General features: G+C 34.3%; 3 protein-coding genes and 1 long non-coding RNA gene across 4 annotated transcripts; 1 reads left to right on the plus strand and 3 right to left on the minus strand.

Moving 5' to 3' along the window:
• Positions 1-373: 373 nt before the first annotated feature.
• Positions 374-955, minus strand: LOC114299211 (uncharacterized). The gene has a single exon (XM_028243902.1). It carries the CDS (start codon positions 953-955, stop codon positions 374-376), a length of 582 nt encoding a protein of 193 aa, XP_028099703.1.
• Positions 956-5,463: 4,508 nt separating this feature from the next.
• LOC114299196 (uncharacterized) lies at positions 5,464-6,500 on the minus strand. The gene has a single exon (XM_028243884.2). The coding sequence runs from the start codon at positions 6,197-6,199 to the stop codon at positions 5,774-5,776; it is 426 nt and encodes a 141-aa protein (XP_028099685.1). The 5' UTR covers positions 6,200-6,500; the 3' UTR covers positions 5,464-5,773.
• Positions 6,501-15,859: 9,359 nt separating this feature from the next.
• On the plus strand, positions 15,860-16,777 carry LOC145800864 (protein FAR1-RELATED SEQUENCE 5-like). Its single transcript, XM_082890613.1, has 2 exons — positions 15,860-15,987; positions 16,069-16,777. Exons 1-2 carry the CDS (start codon positions 15,860-15,862, stop codon positions 16,775-16,777), a joined length of 837 nt encoding a protein of 278 aa, XP_082746739.1.
• Positions 16,778-19,495: 2,718 nt separating this feature from the next.
• LOC114299208 (uncharacterized) lies at positions 19,496-21,857 on the minus strand. The gene is made up of 3 exons (XR_014342916.1): positions 21,476-21,857; positions 19,897-20,048; positions 19,496-19,811 (listed from the first exon to the last, which is right to left on the minus strand). It is a non-coding gene; the product is annotated as an uncharacterized LOC114299208 (long non-coding RNA).
• Between the last annotated feature and the right edge of the window lie 267 nt (positions 21,858-22,124).

Consider the following 22,124-nt stretch of genomic DNA (forward strand, 5'->3'; position numbering starts at 1 on the left):
GGCAAAAAGTCCTCCGTACAGTGCCCTCGCTCGCTATGAAAGGTGTAGCGATACCACGGATTGAAGCCCTTCTGCGTATTGCCCAACTTGGTCGAAAACCGGAAGTACACCTCATCGCGAATTTCGCTAAGTATGCGGTAAATTGGGATTTTAACTTTCTATTCACATCTGCTGTGGCATCACGGGGGTAATCAGTTCAGTCATTGCGGCGACCTTTACCCTGGTTTTTACGATCTGGACCACGGTCTGATTCTCTTATGCGGTCACTTGGACAGTTTGTCTCCGGTCCAACCGTGTGGACTTTTTCAACCACCCTTTTGTCTGTTGCCACCGGATTTGTTTTCGTGGTGGCCGCGGTCGCTTCATCCTCTACTCAGATGTGCTCATTGATGCACTGCATTAACAGTTCCATGGAAGTTGGTTGGTTCATCGTAAGCAAGTCCTTTAGTCTATGTTCAACCGGGAGACTGCGCTTGTATTGGGTGATTGCCAGGTTGGTCTGGCAATCAAGGATCTTATTGAAAGTTTCCCAATATTTGGCGTTGTATGCTTTGAGAGAGTCGCCCGACTCCATCTTGACACTTAGAAAGTCGTCAACCTCCTTTGGCATTTTGGTGTTGGTTTTGAATCGGGTCACGAATGCTTCCGCCAACTGCTGCCACCTTTTGATGCTTTCCTCCGGTGGCCTCTCAAACCATTTTAAGCCTAACTCGCCCAAATTTGATGGGAAAATAAGGCACATGAGAGCGTTATTACGCTTGTATCCAGCCATAACATACCGGAAGTGCCTTACATGCATGTACGGATCGGTTTTTCCATCATAGAGCATAAACTTGGGCTGGTGAAAGCCCGTAGGGGGCGGTGTGGTTTCTATCTCAAGGGAGAAGATGGTAGTGCTCAGCCTTGCCAAATCTTTGTCCAAAGGGACATGTACAACTGGACGGGGTGGTGGCATTACGACTTCTTCACTGGCGCGACCTTCATAAGATAACCGTTACAGTGCCGGCACCCTTTGCTCCTCCTATTTGCGTGCTCACTCTTCCAAGACATCAAGTCCTCTGAACAAGTGGAGTAGGAATATATCGACGTCGTCGGCGGACGTGAGAGATGGTAACTGCTGTCTTGCGCGCAAGACTTCTCTACTGGCGGGTCAGAGTCTCCAACCCCATAACTTCTGGTGATGAAGAGAGAGGGCGTGTGCCGCTAGTTCTGGCTGCCTGAGCAATGGGGTTGGGTGCGCTCACTGTGGTTACCCACTCCAACAACACCCTTCCATTTGACTTGCCACTTTAGTGTCTCCATCTCTGCCGCTATCCTTCGAATGATGGCGTCTTGATTTCTCAGCTTATGCTCCAGGCGCTGAGCGTGTGGCTCTCTTCGCTGCCGGTGCTCGTCAGGGCTTCGCGAGTGGTCAGTGTTCCTTGCGTGCTTGTCTCACGCATCTTTGGGGTGCTCTCTAGGAGAGGTCTCCAGACCAACCATGGTAGGGATGGCGGGAAGACCATCTCTTCTTCGAACGAACTCCGGGGTGATGCCGTTGATGGCGGACAGTGGAATGTCGTCGTTGTTCGCCATGAAGGATGATCGGACGAGCTTGGAGGACAAGGTTGTCTGTCAAAGTTATTCCTACAGACGGTGCCAATTGTACAGGGCGCAAATATTCGTCGCTGTCCGTACTCCTTGTGCCCAAGCTGCGCTTCACTCTAATCAACCTGAGAACACAGTGACAGCGAGCCACCTGGCGGTATACTGCCGGAAAACCCTTCGACGGTCAAGTTAGCACACAAGGAGAAAGAGAAAAAAGAGGAGATGAAGTGGTAAGTGAGTTGTGATCATAAGATATTCCCCCCTGAGTGTGGGGGCGTAGCACCGTTTATATATCTTCTGCGCGCGCCTCTGTGTCCATTCACCTTTGGACGCGCGGACCTATTCTCCTCTCCCATTTTCCCAAGTGTCAGCGTAAATACAGCTAAACACCACCTAACAAAACTACCAAACGGTTCTGGCGCGAACGAATAGCACGGTTCCTTGCCATCACACCGAGACCACATCACGACCATGATATTCGCCCAGTTTAACTGGAGGATCCCGCTGTGGCTTAGCTGACCTCCTTAGTTCTGACCTAGATACTACCAGGTTAGACTGATCTGTGGAAGACTACACCAGTCTAGCTTGGCGGAGCGAATATGGTTAACCGGGCTAACGATCTAAGGCTGCTTCGACTGGACCGGACCGGGGCCCTAACCGAGCGCGCCCAGTAGCTGTATGAACCTAGCTTTGTCACTACGCTTGGCCCAGCTTTGCTCGGTCCAGACTTGCTAGGCCCAATGTCGATTCATGAAATCTCCCTCTCAATTGCCCCTTAATTCCATTCGCGCCAGTGTGACCGGGATTACTTTCTGTGGCTGAGACCACTAATCTGCTCGGTCGGCATCCCTGACTCACTCGCTGTGTTGACTTCCTTGCTTGGCTGCAAATATCCGTCGCTGTCCGTACTCCTTGTGTCCAAGTTGCGCTTCACTCTGATTGACCTGAGAACATAATGACGGTGAGCTACCTAGCGGTATACTACCGGAAAACCCTCCGACGGTCAAGTTAGCACACAGTGAGAGAGAGAAAAGAGAGGAGATGAAGTGGAAGATGAGTTGTGATCATAAGATGTTCCCTCTTGAGTGTGGGGGCGTAGCACCGTTTATATACCTTCTGCGCACGCCTCTGCGTCCATTCACGTTTGGACGCGTGGACTTGCTCTCCTCTCCAATTTTCCCAAGTGTCAGCGTAAATATAGCTAAACACCACCTTACAAAACCGTCAAACTATTCTGGTGCGAATGGATAGCATGGTTCCTTACCGTCACATCGAGACCGCTCATGACCGTGATAGTCGCCCGGTTTAACTGGAGGATCCTATTGCGACCTAGCCAACCTCCTTAGTTCTGATCTAGATACTACCCGGTCAGACTGATCTGTGGAAGACTACACTAGTCTAGCTCGATGGAGCGAATATGGTTAATCGGGCTACCGATCTAAGATTGCTTCGACTGGACCGGATTGGGGCCCTAACCGAGCGCGCTCAGTAGCCGTATGAACCTAGGTCGGTCACTGCGCTTGGCCCAACTTTGGTCGGCCCAATGTCAATTCATGAAATCTCCCTCTCACGTGTGATTGGCACATAAAGATCATATGGGATCCACTATGAACATGTGGCATGCTAAGTCACTCAACCAAGTCTTTATTAGTGGAAATTATTTTGGTTGAGAGAATCATGGGACATCCCAACCTACATCTGGATAAAGCTATGGTTTCCAAATAAGGGGCTACTTTCTCACAAACGAAGGAACAACCTAAGCTTGTTATGCTAGTGGTTACATCCATACTCTATATAAAGGGCCCAATCTTCAAGAGATAAGGGAACACTGGCAGTAGTGGAGTCAAGATTTTGATTCGATTTTCGTTCAGAAATGATATTATTAAGTTAAAATCTTAATAAAAATTATAATATAACTTAATTTAATTTAAATTTTTTTTGATAATAGGACTAAAAATTAGTGTGATACAAAAATTATATTTAATTATAAGTTCATGTTAATCGATCATTATCTTTATTGTTATTAATTTAATTTTATGTATGATGATCATTATGGTTTGAAAAATAAATCACATGTCCTCATGAAATATAAGAACAGATTTTTTTATCTAGATGCATACAAAAAAGTAAGGTGAATAAATAATATACAGTGGTTTCTATATATCACTTGTTTTTTTACCGTTATAAACAACTGAATTATATGACAATATTTCATTAGTTGTTATTAATTGTGTAATAATTATTTGTAGACAAATTAATTAATTATAAGTTCATATAAGAGGTGGTATAAAAGCAATGACAAAAAATTTGTGGCATATAACATTCCTCTAATATAAAATTTATAAGAATTTTTTAGTATAATTAAACATTTAAAGTGACAAATTAAACAGATTTTTCTAAAAAAAAAAAGTAGAGAAAATAGGAACATAAATTCGAAAGGATTGAATTGAAATATATTTTTTTTTATTAAGAGCAAAAGTATAATTTTGAAAAAGTTAAGGGGGGACATATGACCCCTGGGTCTCGAGTGCTTTCGTCCCTTAACACTACACTATTTGGTACAAAAACTTTATTGTTTCTTGTACTTTATATCCATGAGGTTTAATAAAAAATTTAGGCATAGGAGTAACCATCCCGCACAAGCCCTTGGGACACTAACGGTGTCCTTCGTTGATCTCTTCAATAATAATGTGAGTTCAAAAAAGAAGGTAATTTCATACAAGCCCTAATCCCCATCATCTTCTCACCCTGGCTTAGCCTCTTGCTAACATAGTTCTTAAAAGACCCTTAGGAAGGACACTTCCCAGTGCATCCAAAGGGTTTATTTTGCAGGATCTAGAGAGAAAGAAGATCCAGCCCACCATTCGTCAACCAGCTTAGCCTATGACGATAAAGTCCAGTCCATAGTTCATCGATTGAGGCTAGATCTTTGTGGAGCAAAAACTGGTTCTGGAGCTAAATATGATCTCTCATCAACTCAACAAATCAAGTCTGTTACAATTATTTGGATCTGCCATTATAATTGTAACACACTTATGGCTCTAAACTCATCTTTCTATATGGTCCTACCAAAGTCTTCAATTGGGCATCAACATTTCTTTTTAAAACAAACTTGTGAAAGGCTATGTAAACAACATACACCAAGCACATACAGGTGAACTTAACAAAAATGGTTTTTGACAAAAAGGAATGCCTCGAAAAATCCCAAATCTTTCCGTTCCTATGTCTTAATAATCTAAGAGTTAAGAGTGTACTGAGACAGTGAGATTAAAATAAATAAATAATTAAATAATAAAAAAAATTGAAAACAAAAAATCCCGAATATTGATAAATGACTTGAGTGCCACATGAAGCATTATCCATTTTATCTTAATGGCTTGTGATTTTCGGCTCCAACAGTATGAACCAACCTTCTAAAATACAATCATGGTTACAATTTGAATTTATGGCAGTTTATAGTACTTTCAAAATTATTAAGAGCTTTTTAAGTTTTAATACATGTTAATGGACAATTAGTTTTGAATTCAAATTATGGTAATGTGGCAATACTAATAGTGAACAACAAAGTTGAAATCATGAATAGGAGTAGAAGAGGATGGAGATTGAAGATCATAAACTCCTTGAACACATTTTCTCAATTCTATTCGGATTTGATTATAGAAAAAGATTCTCTTCATGCGAACCTTCTTATTCTTTGTATGGGGCTTACATAGTGATTGGAACAAATGCATATTTGGTTGAACAATATTTACATACCTAGAAAAATACTCAGTAAGGTATATCTATAAATCACAATCATTGTTGGTATAACTTACATTCCATCAACATTAAATCAACACGACACACCTCACTTTCAAAGTAATTTCAAGACAAAAATTCATAATAAATAGCATTTTTCCTTCTCATTACCCCCTACAGCAAAGAAAATTGTACAATTTGCAACTCATACATATCAAGTATTCCAATGTAACCAAAAGAGTAATGGAGAAAAACAAACAGTCCTACTTCCACATAAACTAATCACAGAACTAAACACAACTCTTTCGTATGAGTGTATGACTCACAAAAAGGTAAGATCCACATCATATGAAAGAATTGTCTTGATTATGTGATCAGTTTACGTATTCCTAAACTTTTTTCAAAAACAAGATTACAAATCTTTGATAGAAAAGTATCAAGAACTTGCTCATGCCATATTGTAGTCACCACCTCTAAGCTCTCCTTCATCAGCAAACCTCACCTGACCTTTGATCTCACCATTCCCACCCTGTCTACCCACCTTAGCTTCACCATTCCCAAACTGTTTGCCACTTGGAATTCCCTTATCAAATCCAAACTCAATATCCCCATCTCTCCCATGAAAATTATGTCCATGCTGCTGCCTCCCCTGTTCCCTCTCTTTGGGCTTCGCCGCCATGTGGCTCTGCTTAGGCTTCGCTGCATGGTGGTAGCGCTTGCTGCAGAACCTCCCAAGGAAGCAAGCGATGGCTGACACGACGACAATCACAGCAAGAACAATGAAAACTGCCCCAAATGACTCTTTTGAGTGGGAAGAAGGCTGATTGGTGACAGGGTTTGGGTAAACCATAACTGGCTGTTGTTGCAACGACATGTTCGGGTTTTGTTGGGATTGAATTCGGAGGAATTGGAGGAAAGGGAAGATGGGTTTTGGATTTAGTAGAAGTGATTTGAAAGGGGCTTGCTTTGAGTGCAAAGAAAGGGAAGTGTAGGTGAAGACATGGGAAAAACAGAGTATTTGGTGTGAGGATGAGTTAGGCAAAACAGGGGAGTCTTAATAATAATACGAGCAAAATCAAAAGCATAAAAAGAGGAGCTTTTCTTTAATAAAGAGAGACAACTAAAGATATTCCTCCTGCCCTTTATTGTGGAAGAAGGTTTTTTTATTTTATTTTATTTTAAATTATATATTGTGATATCGTATATTTATAGACTTGTCGCTTTAAAATAAAAATTGTCACTCATATTGTTTTGGCCAATAATTCTATATAAAAATTCTCAATCAATAGCATTTTCTGTTAGAAAATAAAATAAAATAAAATAAAATAAAATTTAATTTGTTCTCGCCAGACATTCATGCATAAAGTTGTCACCATGTGATGTAGTTGTTTTTGCAATTAACAGTCATTTTGATAAGTTCTTGTGTTGAAGTGATTAGTAATGCTAAGCATCAATAATTCAAACCCACAAAAAGACCAACAAAAACAATACATGGTCCAGATTTATTGTATGATAGGGTCTACACATTTTAAATAAATCTGAATCATAAACTATTTTTTTTTTAATTTTTTGTGTCTGAATTTTTTATTCCTAACATTACTGTTGAAATGTTAGGTTCATAATATAATCACATCATTCTACATAAAATTATAGGATAAACTACCAATAGATCGTAATAGTTTGACTTTAATTCTCATAAAGTCTTATTGAAAATAATTCTTAATAAAATCGTCGCTAAAAATATTTTTTGTGACCATTTTTTGCACGTCGCTAAAAAATATATATAAATTGTCACTAAAACTTATAATTAGTAGCTGAAAGTTGAAAATTTGCAACTTTTTTTTGTGACTGTTTTTTTAAACTGTAGCTAAAATTTATAATTAGTGACAATTTTTTGTGACAATTTTCAAACTGTCGATGAAAATTAATAATTAGTGACATTTTTTTTAATAATATTTGATGAAAAACATCATTAATTATTACAGGACATATTAAATAATAAACTCATCTATTAAAATCTACACATAAGCCTTTTAAATTATACATATATATTTAATTTATATAAGATTAACCTTTTCTTTTTGGTGCTTTGTATGGAGAGAAAGTAGGATTTTGGCTCCTTTGTTCATTACACAATGTCTAGCCCCCATGAAAGACTAGTCCATGCACTAGCCGATCTATACTTTATTGTAATGTGCAAGTTTGAATGGGGGATAAACTTTGGTTACTCAATTGCCATGCTTAAAAGCAAAAGTGTACATGGCCAGTCATGCACCATTGATTTGCTGAATTAGACCTCGTTTGAGAATAGGTTATTTTAGTAATTTTTTGATTAAAATATGAGGTAAAAAAAATTAATATATTTGAAATAATTTTTTAATTTTTTATGAAAAGATATACAAAAAATAAAGAGAAAATGAAATCTTTAAGTTTTTGATATAAATTTTAAATTTTTTAATTTTTTAACTTTAAAACTAAAACAAAGAGTTTCTTAACGAGGCCTTACTTCCTTCATGATGAGTTTGATGGTTCTGTTCTGGTCAACAAAACAACAAAAGGGGACTTCTTGTTTTTTGGTACTAAGGCCGTGTTTGGTTTGCAAACGAGTCAAATCAATTATTTTAATGAGAGTATTTTAATAATTTTAAGATAAAAAGTCTTATTGTAATATCATGTAAAATAAGTCATCCTAAATTACATGGATTGGTATTGGTAGTGTTCTAATATCCTCATGATAGGAGAATCTTTGGAGACATGTTTATTGTTTGGCTTTTAATATATATATATATATATATATATGGTTCATGATCTCATCCCAATGATTTTATTAGGTGTAATATCATGCAATGATTTTATTATCCTAACGCTCACTTTCGTAGGCAAATTTAGAAAATATTTTTCTTATCTTTTAATATTTGGTATATTGAAAAATGAAAGTTAAGAAAATTTTTTTTGATGATCAATCAAAAAGAAATTTATTTAGCCTTCGTTTGAGAGGTGGGTTGATTTTTTTACTTTTTGACTTTTTTAGCATGGGCCTAAAAAGCCTGGTTTATGAAGGGTTTTTGACTTTTTTTTTTTTATTTTTTTGACTTTTTTGTGAGACAAAGAATATAATGATTATAGGTTGGATGTGATATTTTGTCTTATTGGATTAAAAAGTCTATTTTACTTTTTGTGGTTAAAATAGCCAAAAAAAACCCAACTTTGGGCTTCCCAAACAAAGGCTAACATAAAATATTTTTCATTTGTAAAAAGTAGAAAATATTTTTTGAATTAAAATTTTATTAATATCACCATACTACCACCAAGAGTAATATCACTACCACCACTATTACCTTCACCTCCACCACAACCCCACCATCACTATGGCCACTGCGATCTTCACTGTTGCCCTCACTGCCGGCATCACCCCACCACCTATGCCTCCACATTTGTCCTACCACTACCACCACCATTGAAAAAAAAATAATAATAATAATTCATTGAAACAAACAGAATAACAAAAATTTATATATTTTATTACACTTTTTAAGCATGTTAATGACCCCCAATTAGGTACATTTTCTTTAGTTTAATGGTTTGAAATCACCATTAGGGATGGCAATGGATAACCTACCCTGTGGGTATCCATGGAGACCCAACCCAAATACATGGGTTTTCCCCTCTTTTTCTTATCCATTGGGTAGGGTAGGTGATATTCTTTAAATATCCACAGGGGATGGGTTGGGGATGGGTACCCACTAATTTCCCCATATGTTTTTTTTTTTTTTTTTTTTTTTTTTTTTTTTTTTTTTAAGATTCACAACTAAAACTAAATATACATTCAATCTTTTTTCTTTTTTTTATTCATTTATTTTTTCAGGTTCACAACCAATTTTTTTTTTTTTTTTTTTTTTAAGATCCACAACCAAAGCTAAATATACGTCCAATCTTTTTTTATTTTATTTTTAAGGTTCACAACCATTTTTTTTTTAATTTTTAAGATTCACAACAAAAGCTAAATATACATTTAATTTTTTTGCTTTTTTTAATTTTTTTTAAGGTTCACAACCATTTTTTTTTTTTTAAGATTCACAACCAAAGCTAAATATATATTTAATTTTTTTTTTCTTTTTTTTACCAAAGCTAAATATATATTTAATTTTTTTTAATAAAGGTTCTGACTTTGTTATGTAAATTTAAAGGTTCTGACTTTTTTATAAAGGTTCTGACTTTGTTATATACTCCATGTGTGGAAATTTTATTTCCATTTATACTTTTTTTTAAAAAAAAAAAAAATTAAATTCTGAAAAGAAAACAACTTCCAATCATTTGCCATATCGCTGCAATATTTAAGGTAATTAATTGATGGTTATCAATTATACATGGAACTACATGGTTGGAAGAGCTAAAGGTTCTGACTTTGTTATAATTTATATATTTAGTTTTGGTTGTGAATCTTTAAAAAAAAAAAATTAAATATATATTTAGTTTTGGTTATAATTTAAATATATATATTTTAAAGAGTAGGTAACTCATCCAATATATAAATTTTTTTTTTATCAAAGCTAAATATATTTTTTTTGTTAAAAAAAAATAAAAAATAATAAAAAATAATAATAAAAAAAAATTGTTAACATTAAATATATTTAAAAAGAAAGAAAAAAGATTGAAGGTATATTTAGTTTTTGTTGTGAACCTTAAAAAAAAAAAAAAAAAAAAAAAAAAAAAAAGGAAGAAAAGTGGTTGTTAACATTAAATATAAAAAATAAAAATGGGGATTAAAGTGGGTTGGGGAAAATCCATACCCATTAAAAAATGGGGAGGGTGGTACCCATGGGGAATGGGGAATGGGGAATGGGGAAAATTTATTATAGGGGAATGGGGATGGGGAATTAATATCCACCCCATTGCCCCCCATTGCCATTCCTAATCACCATAGGACTTAGTTCAACAAATGCCCGAATCTAATAGATATTGCGTGTGAAACAAAAAAAGATTAGATTGGATTAGTGAAAAAAATATCAAACAATGTCCCATTTTTCCATGCAAGGGAAAGAGATCATCAATGGGAACACCCATTTTTTCCTTTATGTTTCCATCTTTATTCTTTTTCTTTTCTTTTCTTGGCAAAGAAAGAAGGAAGAAAAATATTCTGTATAGTGAAGTGGGGGGTGGGGTTTCAATGTCCTCCAATGATTAGAACAGTGTTATAATATAATAGCATCAATCATGCATGTGTCACTATGAAAGAAACAGCAATCTTCCATTATAAATGGGAAAGCTCCTCTCAACCCTCACCGAATTCCTCTGTTACAATGTATCAGTACTGAAGTGGATTTAATTGAAATTCACTATAAAAAAAAATGTTTATATAAGTAAAATTATGCAAAATTAATGAGAGTTTCATAAATCGAACCTAGTGGAATAATTAGAAAAATGAAAATTGTGATTTTTTTTTTTTTTGGGGGGGGATTGAATTTTGAATTTAAAGAAATATTTATGGAGCGAAAATAAAAGAGAATGGAAAGATGAGTAAAATATCACACCTCCTTTCCTTTCACAAATCTCTTTCAAACCCTATTAAGTCAAATTTCGGACAACACATCACTAATTATAAATTACTATATGGTTATGCCATGTATGGGTAAAATTGACAATTACAATTATCACCTGGGAAAGAAAAACTGAACTTACATGGGAAAAAAATGGGAAAAAAAATCAAAGTTTGAAATGAAAAATCTGAATAGTTGTATAGAAATAATTTGAGTATTAAAATATACGTGACATAGTTTCAAAATATGTTTGAGATGTGTATTTTATATAATAGAATAAATGTGAGAATTTTGAGTCATTATTTTATAGTTAGAAATGTATTGAAATAATGAAATAGATAAACTTGAGGATAGTAGATCTCGTCACTTGTATCTTGATCCTACCATGCCAACTTAGAAATTTTAAAATTATTTAAATATTAATATTAGAAATACAGAACTCAGATATAGAAAATGACATAAAAACTCTTGCAAAAATGATCATTATTTAATTATTATAAATCACTTTTTTGGGATGGGGATTTTCTATCCCTAAATTTCTCTGTCTCCCTTCACCCAAATACACTACTAACCTTTAGAGATAATCTCAAGACATCATATAATGGATGTAGGCTTGATTTGGCAACCTCTTAAAAGTCATTTATTGAGTAAGATGTCCATTTTACTATTTAAAAATAAAAATTAAAAAAACAAAACAAAGCAAAACAAAAAGCTTTAGGTTATTTGGATAATACTCATTCCTGTCAAAAAAATCAACTTTAGCAATTTAAAAAAGTCATTAAAATAGTTTTAAAAAAAAAATTATATATATCCCAAATTATTTTTAACAAATAAACTAACTTAACTAACTCTAAAAAACAAAAAAATAAAAGTCATAGATAATTTGAGAGAGAAAAAAAATAAAAATAAAAAATAAAAATTGAGATCAAAGAACCTCTATACCCACCTTCTGCGGTTGTGGTTTGTTTTTACTAGCAAATTGTTGTTTCAGAAGTGATTGTCTTAGCCACCAAGTATGTCTTGTTCTAGTTTACTGCATGTTCAGTTAGAAGAGACTCCATCTATAATAAATTGTAATAATGCATTTAATCAAAAGGAATAAAAGAGTGTAAACCTACTCACCCACCATGGAATAGATTCTTATACAATAATAATAGTCTTTCTAGAAGGCTTCATTAATAACATTTTTTTCCTCATTCCTTCATTTAATACTAGTTTAATAATAATATACATAAATATATATAAAAAATTAATAAAAATAAAAACCCAGCTGTTAGATATCTATTACTAGAGCTAGTAGGTTAAGCTTAGTTGAAAACTTGATTCACATGCTTAATAAGTCTCTTAATCAACCGTGCTGATGTTTTTGGATTTATATAGGATTCGGAAAAAGTAAGGGTAGAAGTAAATGAAAAATATAATTATATTTTATTTACATTTTAGTGTATTGAGTGGATAAAATGTAAATGAACGATATCGTTTGACAACCTTCAGTTTTAACTAAAAAGTTAAAAAGTCACTATAAAGTGTCACATCATCCTCTCTATTTTTCTGCACATCTTTTCTTAAAAAGTTAAAAAATTATTAAATTAGCCAGTTTCCAAACGATACTAAAATATAATTATATTTCATCCACATTTTTTTTTCTTTTTTAAATTCCAATCTAAATGTATGATTTACCTTTCTCCACTATTAATTTTTGTTTATGTTTATTTATTTTTAAATAGTAATATAAATACCATTGATAATTCAGCCTCTACTCTCTGTCCTCCCCCTTCTAGAACAAAGGTAAATTATCAATAAGTCTTAATAGTTAAATTTAATTTCAATCAAATTCAATTAAAATTAAGTCTTAATAAAATTGTAGTTAAAAATAATTTTTTGTGATTATTTTTTTACATATGTCACTAAATATTAATAATTAATGACTTTTTTTGTCACGATTTTTATAAATTTATAATGTGAACTCTTCTCATCAAGATCTATCAAAATCGTGAGAAACATGGGGCTTTAGTCTACAATGTTTCTCATACTCCTCCCCCGTGATAGAGTCCACATTGTAAATTTCTATGTTCTTATTTGATGAGAGAGAGAGAACGGGGAGGAGTATGAGAAATATTTTGGGCTGAAATGTCTTTGGGTTGTGGTGTTGGGCCTTAGTATGTTTTGGGCTGTTCTACTAAACCCATGAGGTACTTGGGTTTCTATATAAATGTTCTGTCCATGTATTTTGTGGCTGTTTCGCTGCAGAAATCAATTTGAAGCCTTTTTTGCCTTGAGCCACTGTCAAACTTCTTTGGAGTCCTTGGAATTCATTTGGCTGGCTCAGTCCATGTCTTTGGGGGGTATTGCTAGCTGGACTGACCCTAAAGCGGCCCCTTTTTTTTTCAGCTGAGTACATTGAGGGTCCCTTGGAAAGTGTCCTTTTTAGTGATTGGTTTGGAAATGACTTTTTGACATTTTTTAAAAAAAAATCTTGAACAAAGTAGAGTAAATGGAAATAAATTTATTTATTTATTTTTGTATGAATTGAAATTTTTTCGACTTAATGATTTCTTAACTAAAATAGTCTCTCCCCAGATGAGTTCTAAGTGTGCCAAGTCATTTGAGACATTGAACTTCTTAATTCCAAAATTACCAAGTCATATAAGGCTTGAGTTTTGGTGCCAAAGCCATATAAGGCTTTTGGGCTTAGATACCACGTTATATTAAGATTTGGGCTAAGTACCAAATACACTTAGTACCTTTTGAGCTCCAATGGATTCTATTTGCACCTAAAAAATAACTCAGTACAAATTTTTAAAATTTTAATTCTTATTATATCCTAATATAAATTTATTAATAAAAACAACACATATTAAACCCAAAAGTATTTTTTTTTATGGCACACCCTAACTACTTATATGTATTCTTTAGATTCAATTCGCTTATCTTCTTCCCCAAATTTTAATTATTTTATCTTTTTCTTCCTCACTTCAAAACTCCAATCCACCTCACCAAAACTTACTATTATCAATACCATTGTTTTCTTATTGTGTTGTTTCTTGTAAATAGAAGAAAGTTTGAACAAAATTCAAATAATGAATGAGAATAATAATCAAAACTATTTTTTGAAATAACCCAGCAAAGATGATGTAAGTATTCACGTAAATATCAAATTATAATTATTAATTTTTATGTTTGGGATATTATTTAGATAAATGAAAAAAAAAACTTTAAAATTGCATTTGGATGGGAAAATTTAAAATAAGGATTCGAGGCTAAGATAAACAAAAATTATAAGAACTACTGGACTAAAATATACAAGGAGAGATTCGAGAGACGAGAGAGAACTGAGCACCGTTGGGAGAGAAAAAGAAAAAAGGAAAAGTGGGGGGAGTGAGAAGAGAGAGAACTGAGCATCGTTGGGAGAGAAAAAAAGGAAAATGTTTGAGGGCCACAATTTTTGTGGCTCAAATGGCTCGAAATTGTCAAAACGACGTCGTTTTGGCAATTTTGAAGTTGTTTTGTACTCAAAACGACGTCGTTTTAGCAATTTCGAGCCATTTGAGCCACAAAAATTGTGGCCCTCAATCATTGCTGGGAAAAAAAAAAGGGAAGAGGGGAGGGAACTAGACAACTCATCCATGATCTTCTCAATAGCTCCATTTCGTAGCTCGAAATGTTATGCCTCGAAAGGCCCGACTTCTTTGTACACCCACCTCATTTCTTTGTACAGGTCATCCTTGTTACAAAACAGAACTTAGCATATTTCATTTGAAAAAAAAAAGAACAGAGTAGAGAGAGTGAGAGAGAGAGGACCCATTAGTGCCGTCGACGAGTGCTGCCGCTGCTGCCATACGTACGCGAAGGGTGCCGCCGACGAGTGCTGCCGCTGCTGCCATGTGTGCGAAAGGTGCTGCCGTTGCTGGTGTGTCCGAAAGGTGTCGTCATTGCTCCTTGATTCATGCTGGTTATGATAATATTATGTTGCTTATGATTCATGCTACTTATGATTCATCTTCTTGACCCATTAGTTGGTTTTGTTTTGAATTTAGGGTTTCGCGTTGAACTCTGCAAAAATCTACTGCATGAAAATATTCAAAAATCTGCTTATGATTCATCTCCTTGACCCATTAGTTGGTTTTGTTTTGTTTTTGCACACATTGTTAATGAAATATGTTGAATCTTCTGTTAATATGTGCAAAAATCTGTTAGAGCCTATGTTTATAAATTTTCATAACTCATTGATTAATCCATCACAAATGGGCTAATAATAATGTAGAGAACTTCACTGTTAAAAATAAAATTTTCTAAGCAACTTCAATGTTAGAACTTCATTGATTAATCCATTGATTAACCTGTTAGAACTTCACTGTTAATAAGGAACTTCATGTTAAATAATTTGAAAATGTTCATTTTAGATTAAACAATTATGTTACTTCTAAAATAAAATTCTCAGTTGAGACCCATTAAAATCATTCCTATGTCCTATGTATCTGTGCTTCATTGATTAATCCATTGATTATTCTGTTAGAACTTCACTGTTAATAAGGAGCTTCATGTTAAATAATTTGAAAATGTTCATTTTAGATTAGACAATTATGTTACTTCTAAAAGAAAATTCTCATTTGAGACCCATTAAAATCACCCCTTGTCCCATGTATTTGTGCTTCATTGATTAATCCATTGATTAATCTGTTAGAACTTCGCTGTTAATAAAGAACTTCATGTTAAATAATTTCAAAATGTTCATTTTAGATTAGACAATTATGTTACTTGTAAAATAAAATTCTCATTTGAGACCCATTAAAATCACCCCATGTCCTATGTATCTGTGGTTAGAAACAATAATTTTTTTTTTTTTTTTTTAATTTGCAATGTAAGTGTAAAAATGAACTTGTATCTTGCTTCCTTATAATGTTGCTTGTTATGTGATAAGAATAGTGGTGGAGGCAATCAGTGTTTTGTCTCTACTAACTCTTTTAATGTTTATTCTATTTCACTTTGAAGCTACAATGGATATTGATTCAAACAACAATTCATTCAATGTGAGTGAGGAAGTTGAGGAACAAGATAACAATGTTGAATTTAATGAGAGTGGTGAAGTGAAAGAATCGAAGAAGGGGATGTATTTTATCTCAAAGTAAGAAGTATATACATTTTATGCAAAATATGCGAAATAGCTTGGATTTGCTATAGCTTATAAAACACAAAATGTAACAAGGGATGGGGAAGTAAAGTACTTTGGAATTGAATGTACTCAGGCGCGAAATAGAACAAAAAGATCAGAAGTAAATCCCCTTGAACCATCTTTGTCATCAAAAATTGATTGTAAAGCAAGGGTAAAAGCCAGTCTACAAAAAGATGGAAGATATAAGTTAACCACAGTTGTGGTTGAGCACACTCATGATTTGATTCCGACTGACTCACGGTATTTTCCAATGAATAAGAGAATTCTTACTCCGGTGAAGAGGAGACTGGAAGTTAACGATGCAGCAGGGATTGGGGTGGCTAGGAATTTTCATTCCATAGTTATTGAAGCGGGGGGATATAAGGCATTAATGTTTGATGAACAAGATGCAAGAAATTATATTCAGAATGCTAAAAGATTGAGACTTAGGGTAAGAGATGCCGAATCAGTTATATTTTATTTTCATAAAATGCAACAAAAAAATTCGAACTTCTATTCGACAATTGACCTTGATGAAGATGGTCGCATGCGAAACTTGTTTTGGGCGGATGCAAGGAGTAGGGCGGCTTATAAAGCATTTGGAAATGTTGTCTCTTTTGACATAACCTATTTGACAAACAAATATGATATGCCTTTTGCTCCGTTTGTAGGAGTTAATCACCATGGACAGTCAATTTTGTTTAGTTGTGGGTTGTTAAGTAATGAGAACACAGAGACATTTGTTTGGCTATTCAAAGAATAGTTAAGTTGCATGTTAGATGCTCTCTCAAAAGCGATAATAACTGATCAGTGCAGGGCTATGCAAAATGCCATAGAAATTGCATTTCCACAGGCTCGACATCGTTGGTGTTTATGGCATATTATGAAGAAAATTCTGGAGAAATTGAGAGGATATTCGCAATGAGTCCATCAAGGTTGCTTTGAGTAATGCAGTTCATGATTCATTCACAAAAGATGAATTTGAGGGATACTGGGAAACAATGATTAAAAAATTCAATCTGAATGATAACGAGTGGTTGGGGGTATTATACCGTGAGCGACATAAGTGGATTCCTACCTATGTTAAAGACATATTTTGGGATGGCATGTCAACTACACGATGAAGTGAAAGTATGAATGCATTCTTTGATGGATTTGTGAACTCCAAGGCAACCTTAAAGCAATTTGTTAAGCAGTATGACAATGCCTTGAGAAGTAAGTTAGAGAAGGAGATGAAAGCTGATTTTAAGTATCGCAACAAATTGTATGATTGCTTAACGGTGTATCGTTTTGAGAAGCAATTTCGTGCAGCTTACACTAATTCAAAATTTAAAGAAGTTCAAGTAGAAATGAAGCGTCTAGTGTATTGACGTGCAAATCTTATGCAAGAGGAGGGAGCAATTTGTACCTATCATGTGAGGGAGGCTGTTCTTCTGGGTGAGGGGATGAAGAAAGTGGAATTTGTTGTGTACATTCACTTGAATGTGAGCTCCATTATATGTGTCGGTTATTTGAGTTTAGAGGTATTATGTGTGCCCATTCACTTTGTGTGCTCATTGAGAGATCCATATATGAGGTGCCAAATAAATACATTGTTTTAAGATAGAGAAAAGACTTGAAAAGAGGGTACACATGCATTCCAACTACATATACTAACTTTGGGTCTGCTCTACATCCAAAGTTGCATGATAACTATCACAACACGTTGGATGAGATCCTAAAACTTGCCACCAATGATGATGCTAAACACAAAGTGATTCAACTTGGATTGATGAAAATCAAGGATAAAGTAAGAACAGTTCAATCAAGTAGTACGAGTAATGTGCCACGTACTAATACTTTACCACATTTCCATAGTTCACCAAAAAGTCCACCTCGTATCAATACTACAAAAGAAAGCATGACTTGCAAGGTACTCAGTCCTTTGGTTGCTCGCCGAAGAGGCCGTCCATGTACGAAATGAAAGGTTAGCAAGGTTGATGCAATAGTGAATCGGTTGAAGGGAAAGAATAAGAAGGCTAATCCGGTACAGGTACATTTTTCATTCCGCACTACATATGCATATTTCAGAATTTGTTAAACTTAAAATATTCATCACTGTCTGGTACTATAGGGTCGCAAGGTGCGTCAAGGCAAACCTCATAAGTTAAGCTTTCTTTGTACGGGAGGCGTGCAACACACTATGTATGAACCGGTACGTGTTAAATATGAAGGTTGTTTCATGTTTTTTTTGGATTTTAATTTTATTGCTTCAAATTACTAATTAACTTGTGTTACTATTTCATTATTAGGTACCGCAAAATCAACCTTACTATTGTCCTTCTATAGATGCCATAGAAAACAGTATGTATGTACCGGTATGTGTTGAACGGACTTAATATTATAAAACTTTGTTTGTTGTGGGTTGATATTCTAGTTCTTCAAATTACTAATGCCATTTTGTTACTATTTCATGAAAAGGTGCCGAAAAATCGACCTTACTATTTGCCTTGTATGGATGCTACACAAGACAGTATGTATGTACCGGTACGTATTGAATGTATTCTTGTGACAAATTAAATTTTATATTGGTGAATATGTTTGTGGAATTTTTTTTGTAATATTTACTTTATTTTTACAGGCACTGGTTAGCACAATTAGGGACGACATTGGAAGCACATCTCATACTTAAGCTGGAATGGTCAACAATATTAGCAATCAAAGTTTGATAGTACCATCAAATTTTGTTGACTTGAACATTGACGGGGATCCGAATGTCCCACTTTTTTTTTTTCAGTTTCGAAGTGCTAATTGTACGTAAATTTCATTTGTAAACTTCGGATTGTTTGGCTTCATTTGAAAATTGATGGAATTTGTGGCTGTCCCATTTTAGGTTGAATAGAATTACAAGTTCTGTGTGTATGTCCTGTGTGTATGTCTTTGTTGAATTTGTTGAGTGAATTGTAGGTCTTGTGTGTATGTCTTTGTTGAATTGAAAATTGGTGGAATTGGTGAAAGCTGTTGAAAGAAACTTGTTGACTTTATGTCTGTATGAATTACAAGTTCAACACAATGTCTGTGTGAATTAGTGGAAGTTGGTGGAAGCTGTTGTTCCCTTTTATTTATGTCTGTGTGAATTACAGGTTCATTCAAGGTCCTTCAATAGATTTCTTGAAACAGATTTCAGGTTCAACAGATTCCTTCAAAGAAACAGGTTCATTCAAGGTCCTTTAACCTATGTGTATGTTTCTCATTAAAGCTAACAGATTCTTGAAATATTCATCTCAATAACAAATATACATCTCAATAGAAGTCAAAGAAATGTGCACATTATACACATTATACATACTGTTAAGCAACCATCACATATAATAACAGAGCCTACATTCATAAGCAACCAATAGATTTTTAAGCAACCAACATAATTCTATTAAATAAGTAACCAACAGATTTTCACCTATTAATTAAGCAACCAACAGATTTTTAAGCACCAACAACAAAATACAAAACAAGTAGAAAAATAGATTACATTCATAACATTGTCCAAAACCTAACAACTGAGTCATTTACATGATAAAGTACAAAAATACACAAAATACAATGACATAAGTCATTGCCTTGAAAATCTTCTCTATCCTTTGAAGCCTTCTATCATGCTCATGAATTGCATTGTCCATCTCACCAAGCCTTCTCCTTAGATCATTAATTTCTTCTATTCTTATATCTGTCCGACGTCCAGCATTGGAATGGGTTGTGGAGGTAACATCATCGTCGCCATCATCTGCGAACCTGAAGTAATTGCAATGTTCATTCGCACTCTACAATGCACAAGAATCAGTTAATCAAATCAGAGAAATGAAATTTGTAAAAAGTAAAAGATTAATTTATATAACAGATACTTACATATTTTGTTGGGCAAACAAAAAACACACGTCCTTGATTTCCATTCTCATTGGTTTGTACAATATACATGGAAGCTGTTTCTCCACAATCACACAATCTTGGCTTTAATCTTATGTTCCTATTATTAGTAGAAGATGAAGCCATTTTTTTAGCTGCATAAAAAATACCAACATATTCAACTACCTCATACTGATGCATAATGATGCATTCATAGTGATATGATCCATAAACAGAGTTCGATCTTGATAAATTTTTTTGCAAACATCACATTATATAACAGTTTTTCCCTATTACATGTGGTTGGATATATGGTCATTTTCCCTAGCTTGCAATATTTTAAGTCATATCCTCAGATAATTCTAAATCACCCAACCTGCCCAATCTGATCACATTACGGATGGTTTCGCTAATCCTATTGTCGGTAACGGTTGAGATTCTCAAAATTTAATTGAATTTGAGTGAGACATCGAGGAAAATTTATTTTTTCTCATGCCTTATAAGGTATAGAAATCCAACCAACTTTAATTCTTTCTATGAGCCACATTTTCCTCAATCTTTATGAATAATTGACTCAAAGCATCAGAAATTGACCACTCTTGGGTACCACTTACCCCTCCTCAAGTGTTACTTGATCTTTACCTTTATTTCTAAGTTCACTAAAATTGCATTCCAAATAATTTGTTTTAGTCCTATTTAACCTAAAAACTTTAGATTCAATAGTGTCCCCCACAAATTTAACCTAAGAGTTTACCCACTTATTTGTCAACCAGATCATATTATTTGCATACTATCTCGTACATGCCGAACATCAAATGTCCTAACATGTTTGGTCACCAAGTCAGTAACGACCGTGAAGTTTCTTTATATCAAATTAACTTTGGAATATGCATAATTTGTGTAGAATAGAACTCATAATCTACTACTCAACATGTCTAAATATTGTTCCTACATACAGATATTGAATGGTCTAAATATTTCTGATTTGGTTCTTACTATGTAATTGTGCATTATATTAGTTTTCATGTATGTTTAAGAGGTGAGAGCCAGTCAAACAGTTGGTCAGTTACAAGAATGATACTGTACAAAAATCTAGCATTCCAATTGATTAGTATTTAAAGAGTTTAACATTCATAAGAGTTCAACATTCAACATTCATAAACCAAAACCCTAACAATCTGTTTGAAGAGTTCAACGAACAAAAAAAAGATAGATTCATAAGCCATAATGACAAAACCCTATGAATCTGTTGAATCTGTTTTGTCAAATGATAGATTCTATAAATCTGTTCGTTTGTAATCTGTGTTAGGGTTCAATGAACAGATTCGTTTGTAGAGTTCAAACAACAGATTTTGCAGCGTTCAAACAAAACCCCAAACAGATTCAAAAAATAGAATCAAAATAACAAAATGGGAACCCTAACAATCATAGATTCATAAGCCCCAAACACATTTTCGCACAATTAAAGGGAACCCTAACACAAATTCATGGCAAATTCGAAAACCAAAAAGTCACAATCGATGAATTCGAACAGAAATTGAAGTCAAAACATAAACCCTAGTTTTGTCGAATTTGGGTTTGCCTCATATTCGTTTTCTTCTGGTACATAATGACGAGTTTCCAGCGTTGTTAGCATTTGAGAGGCATTGAGTTGGTTGGTGAGGAGTCTTAACATAGCTAGTGAGGAGTTTTTACAGAGCTCGTCGCTCGTCAAGTAATTTTCATCGTCGCTCGTTGTTCGGCTCCGTTAGTGTATGAGTACAGAGGGAGGAGGTTTATGAAAGATGAGAATGAGAGGATTGAAGGGAAGGGATGAGATGGATCTAGGGAGAGACCATCAGCGATTCAACGGGAAGAGACGAGCGGCTTTGTTTGTCGAAATATTGAGTCTGAGGAAATGAGAGAGAGGAGAGCAAATATAATTCACATTTCGGGCCACTCAAGCCTCGTTTTTTTCGAGCTGCAAGCTATTTTCCAAATAAATAATAGCTAAATACTGAAGGTAGATTAGGCTCTAGCCTACTACGTCTCTTATGACCCAATTGCCACGTAGATAACTACTTTACCAAGCATAGCGTGATTTTTAGAATAAGTAGGCTTAGTATGGAACATATTTTTTTAGTAATTTTTTGAATTTTTGGTTAAAATATGATATATAAAAAATTAGTATATTTAGAATAATTTTTTAGTTTTTTAGAAAAAGATGTACAAAAAGTTGAGTAAAAGATGAA

Source organism: Camellia sinensis, chromosome 10, assembly GCF_055761805.1.
Source record: "Camellia sinensis isolate YWXY chromosome 10, ASM5576180v1, whole genome shotgun sequence".
Taxonomy (NCBI): Eukaryota; Viridiplantae; Streptophyta; class Magnoliopsida; order Ericales; family Theaceae; genus Camellia; species Camellia sinensis.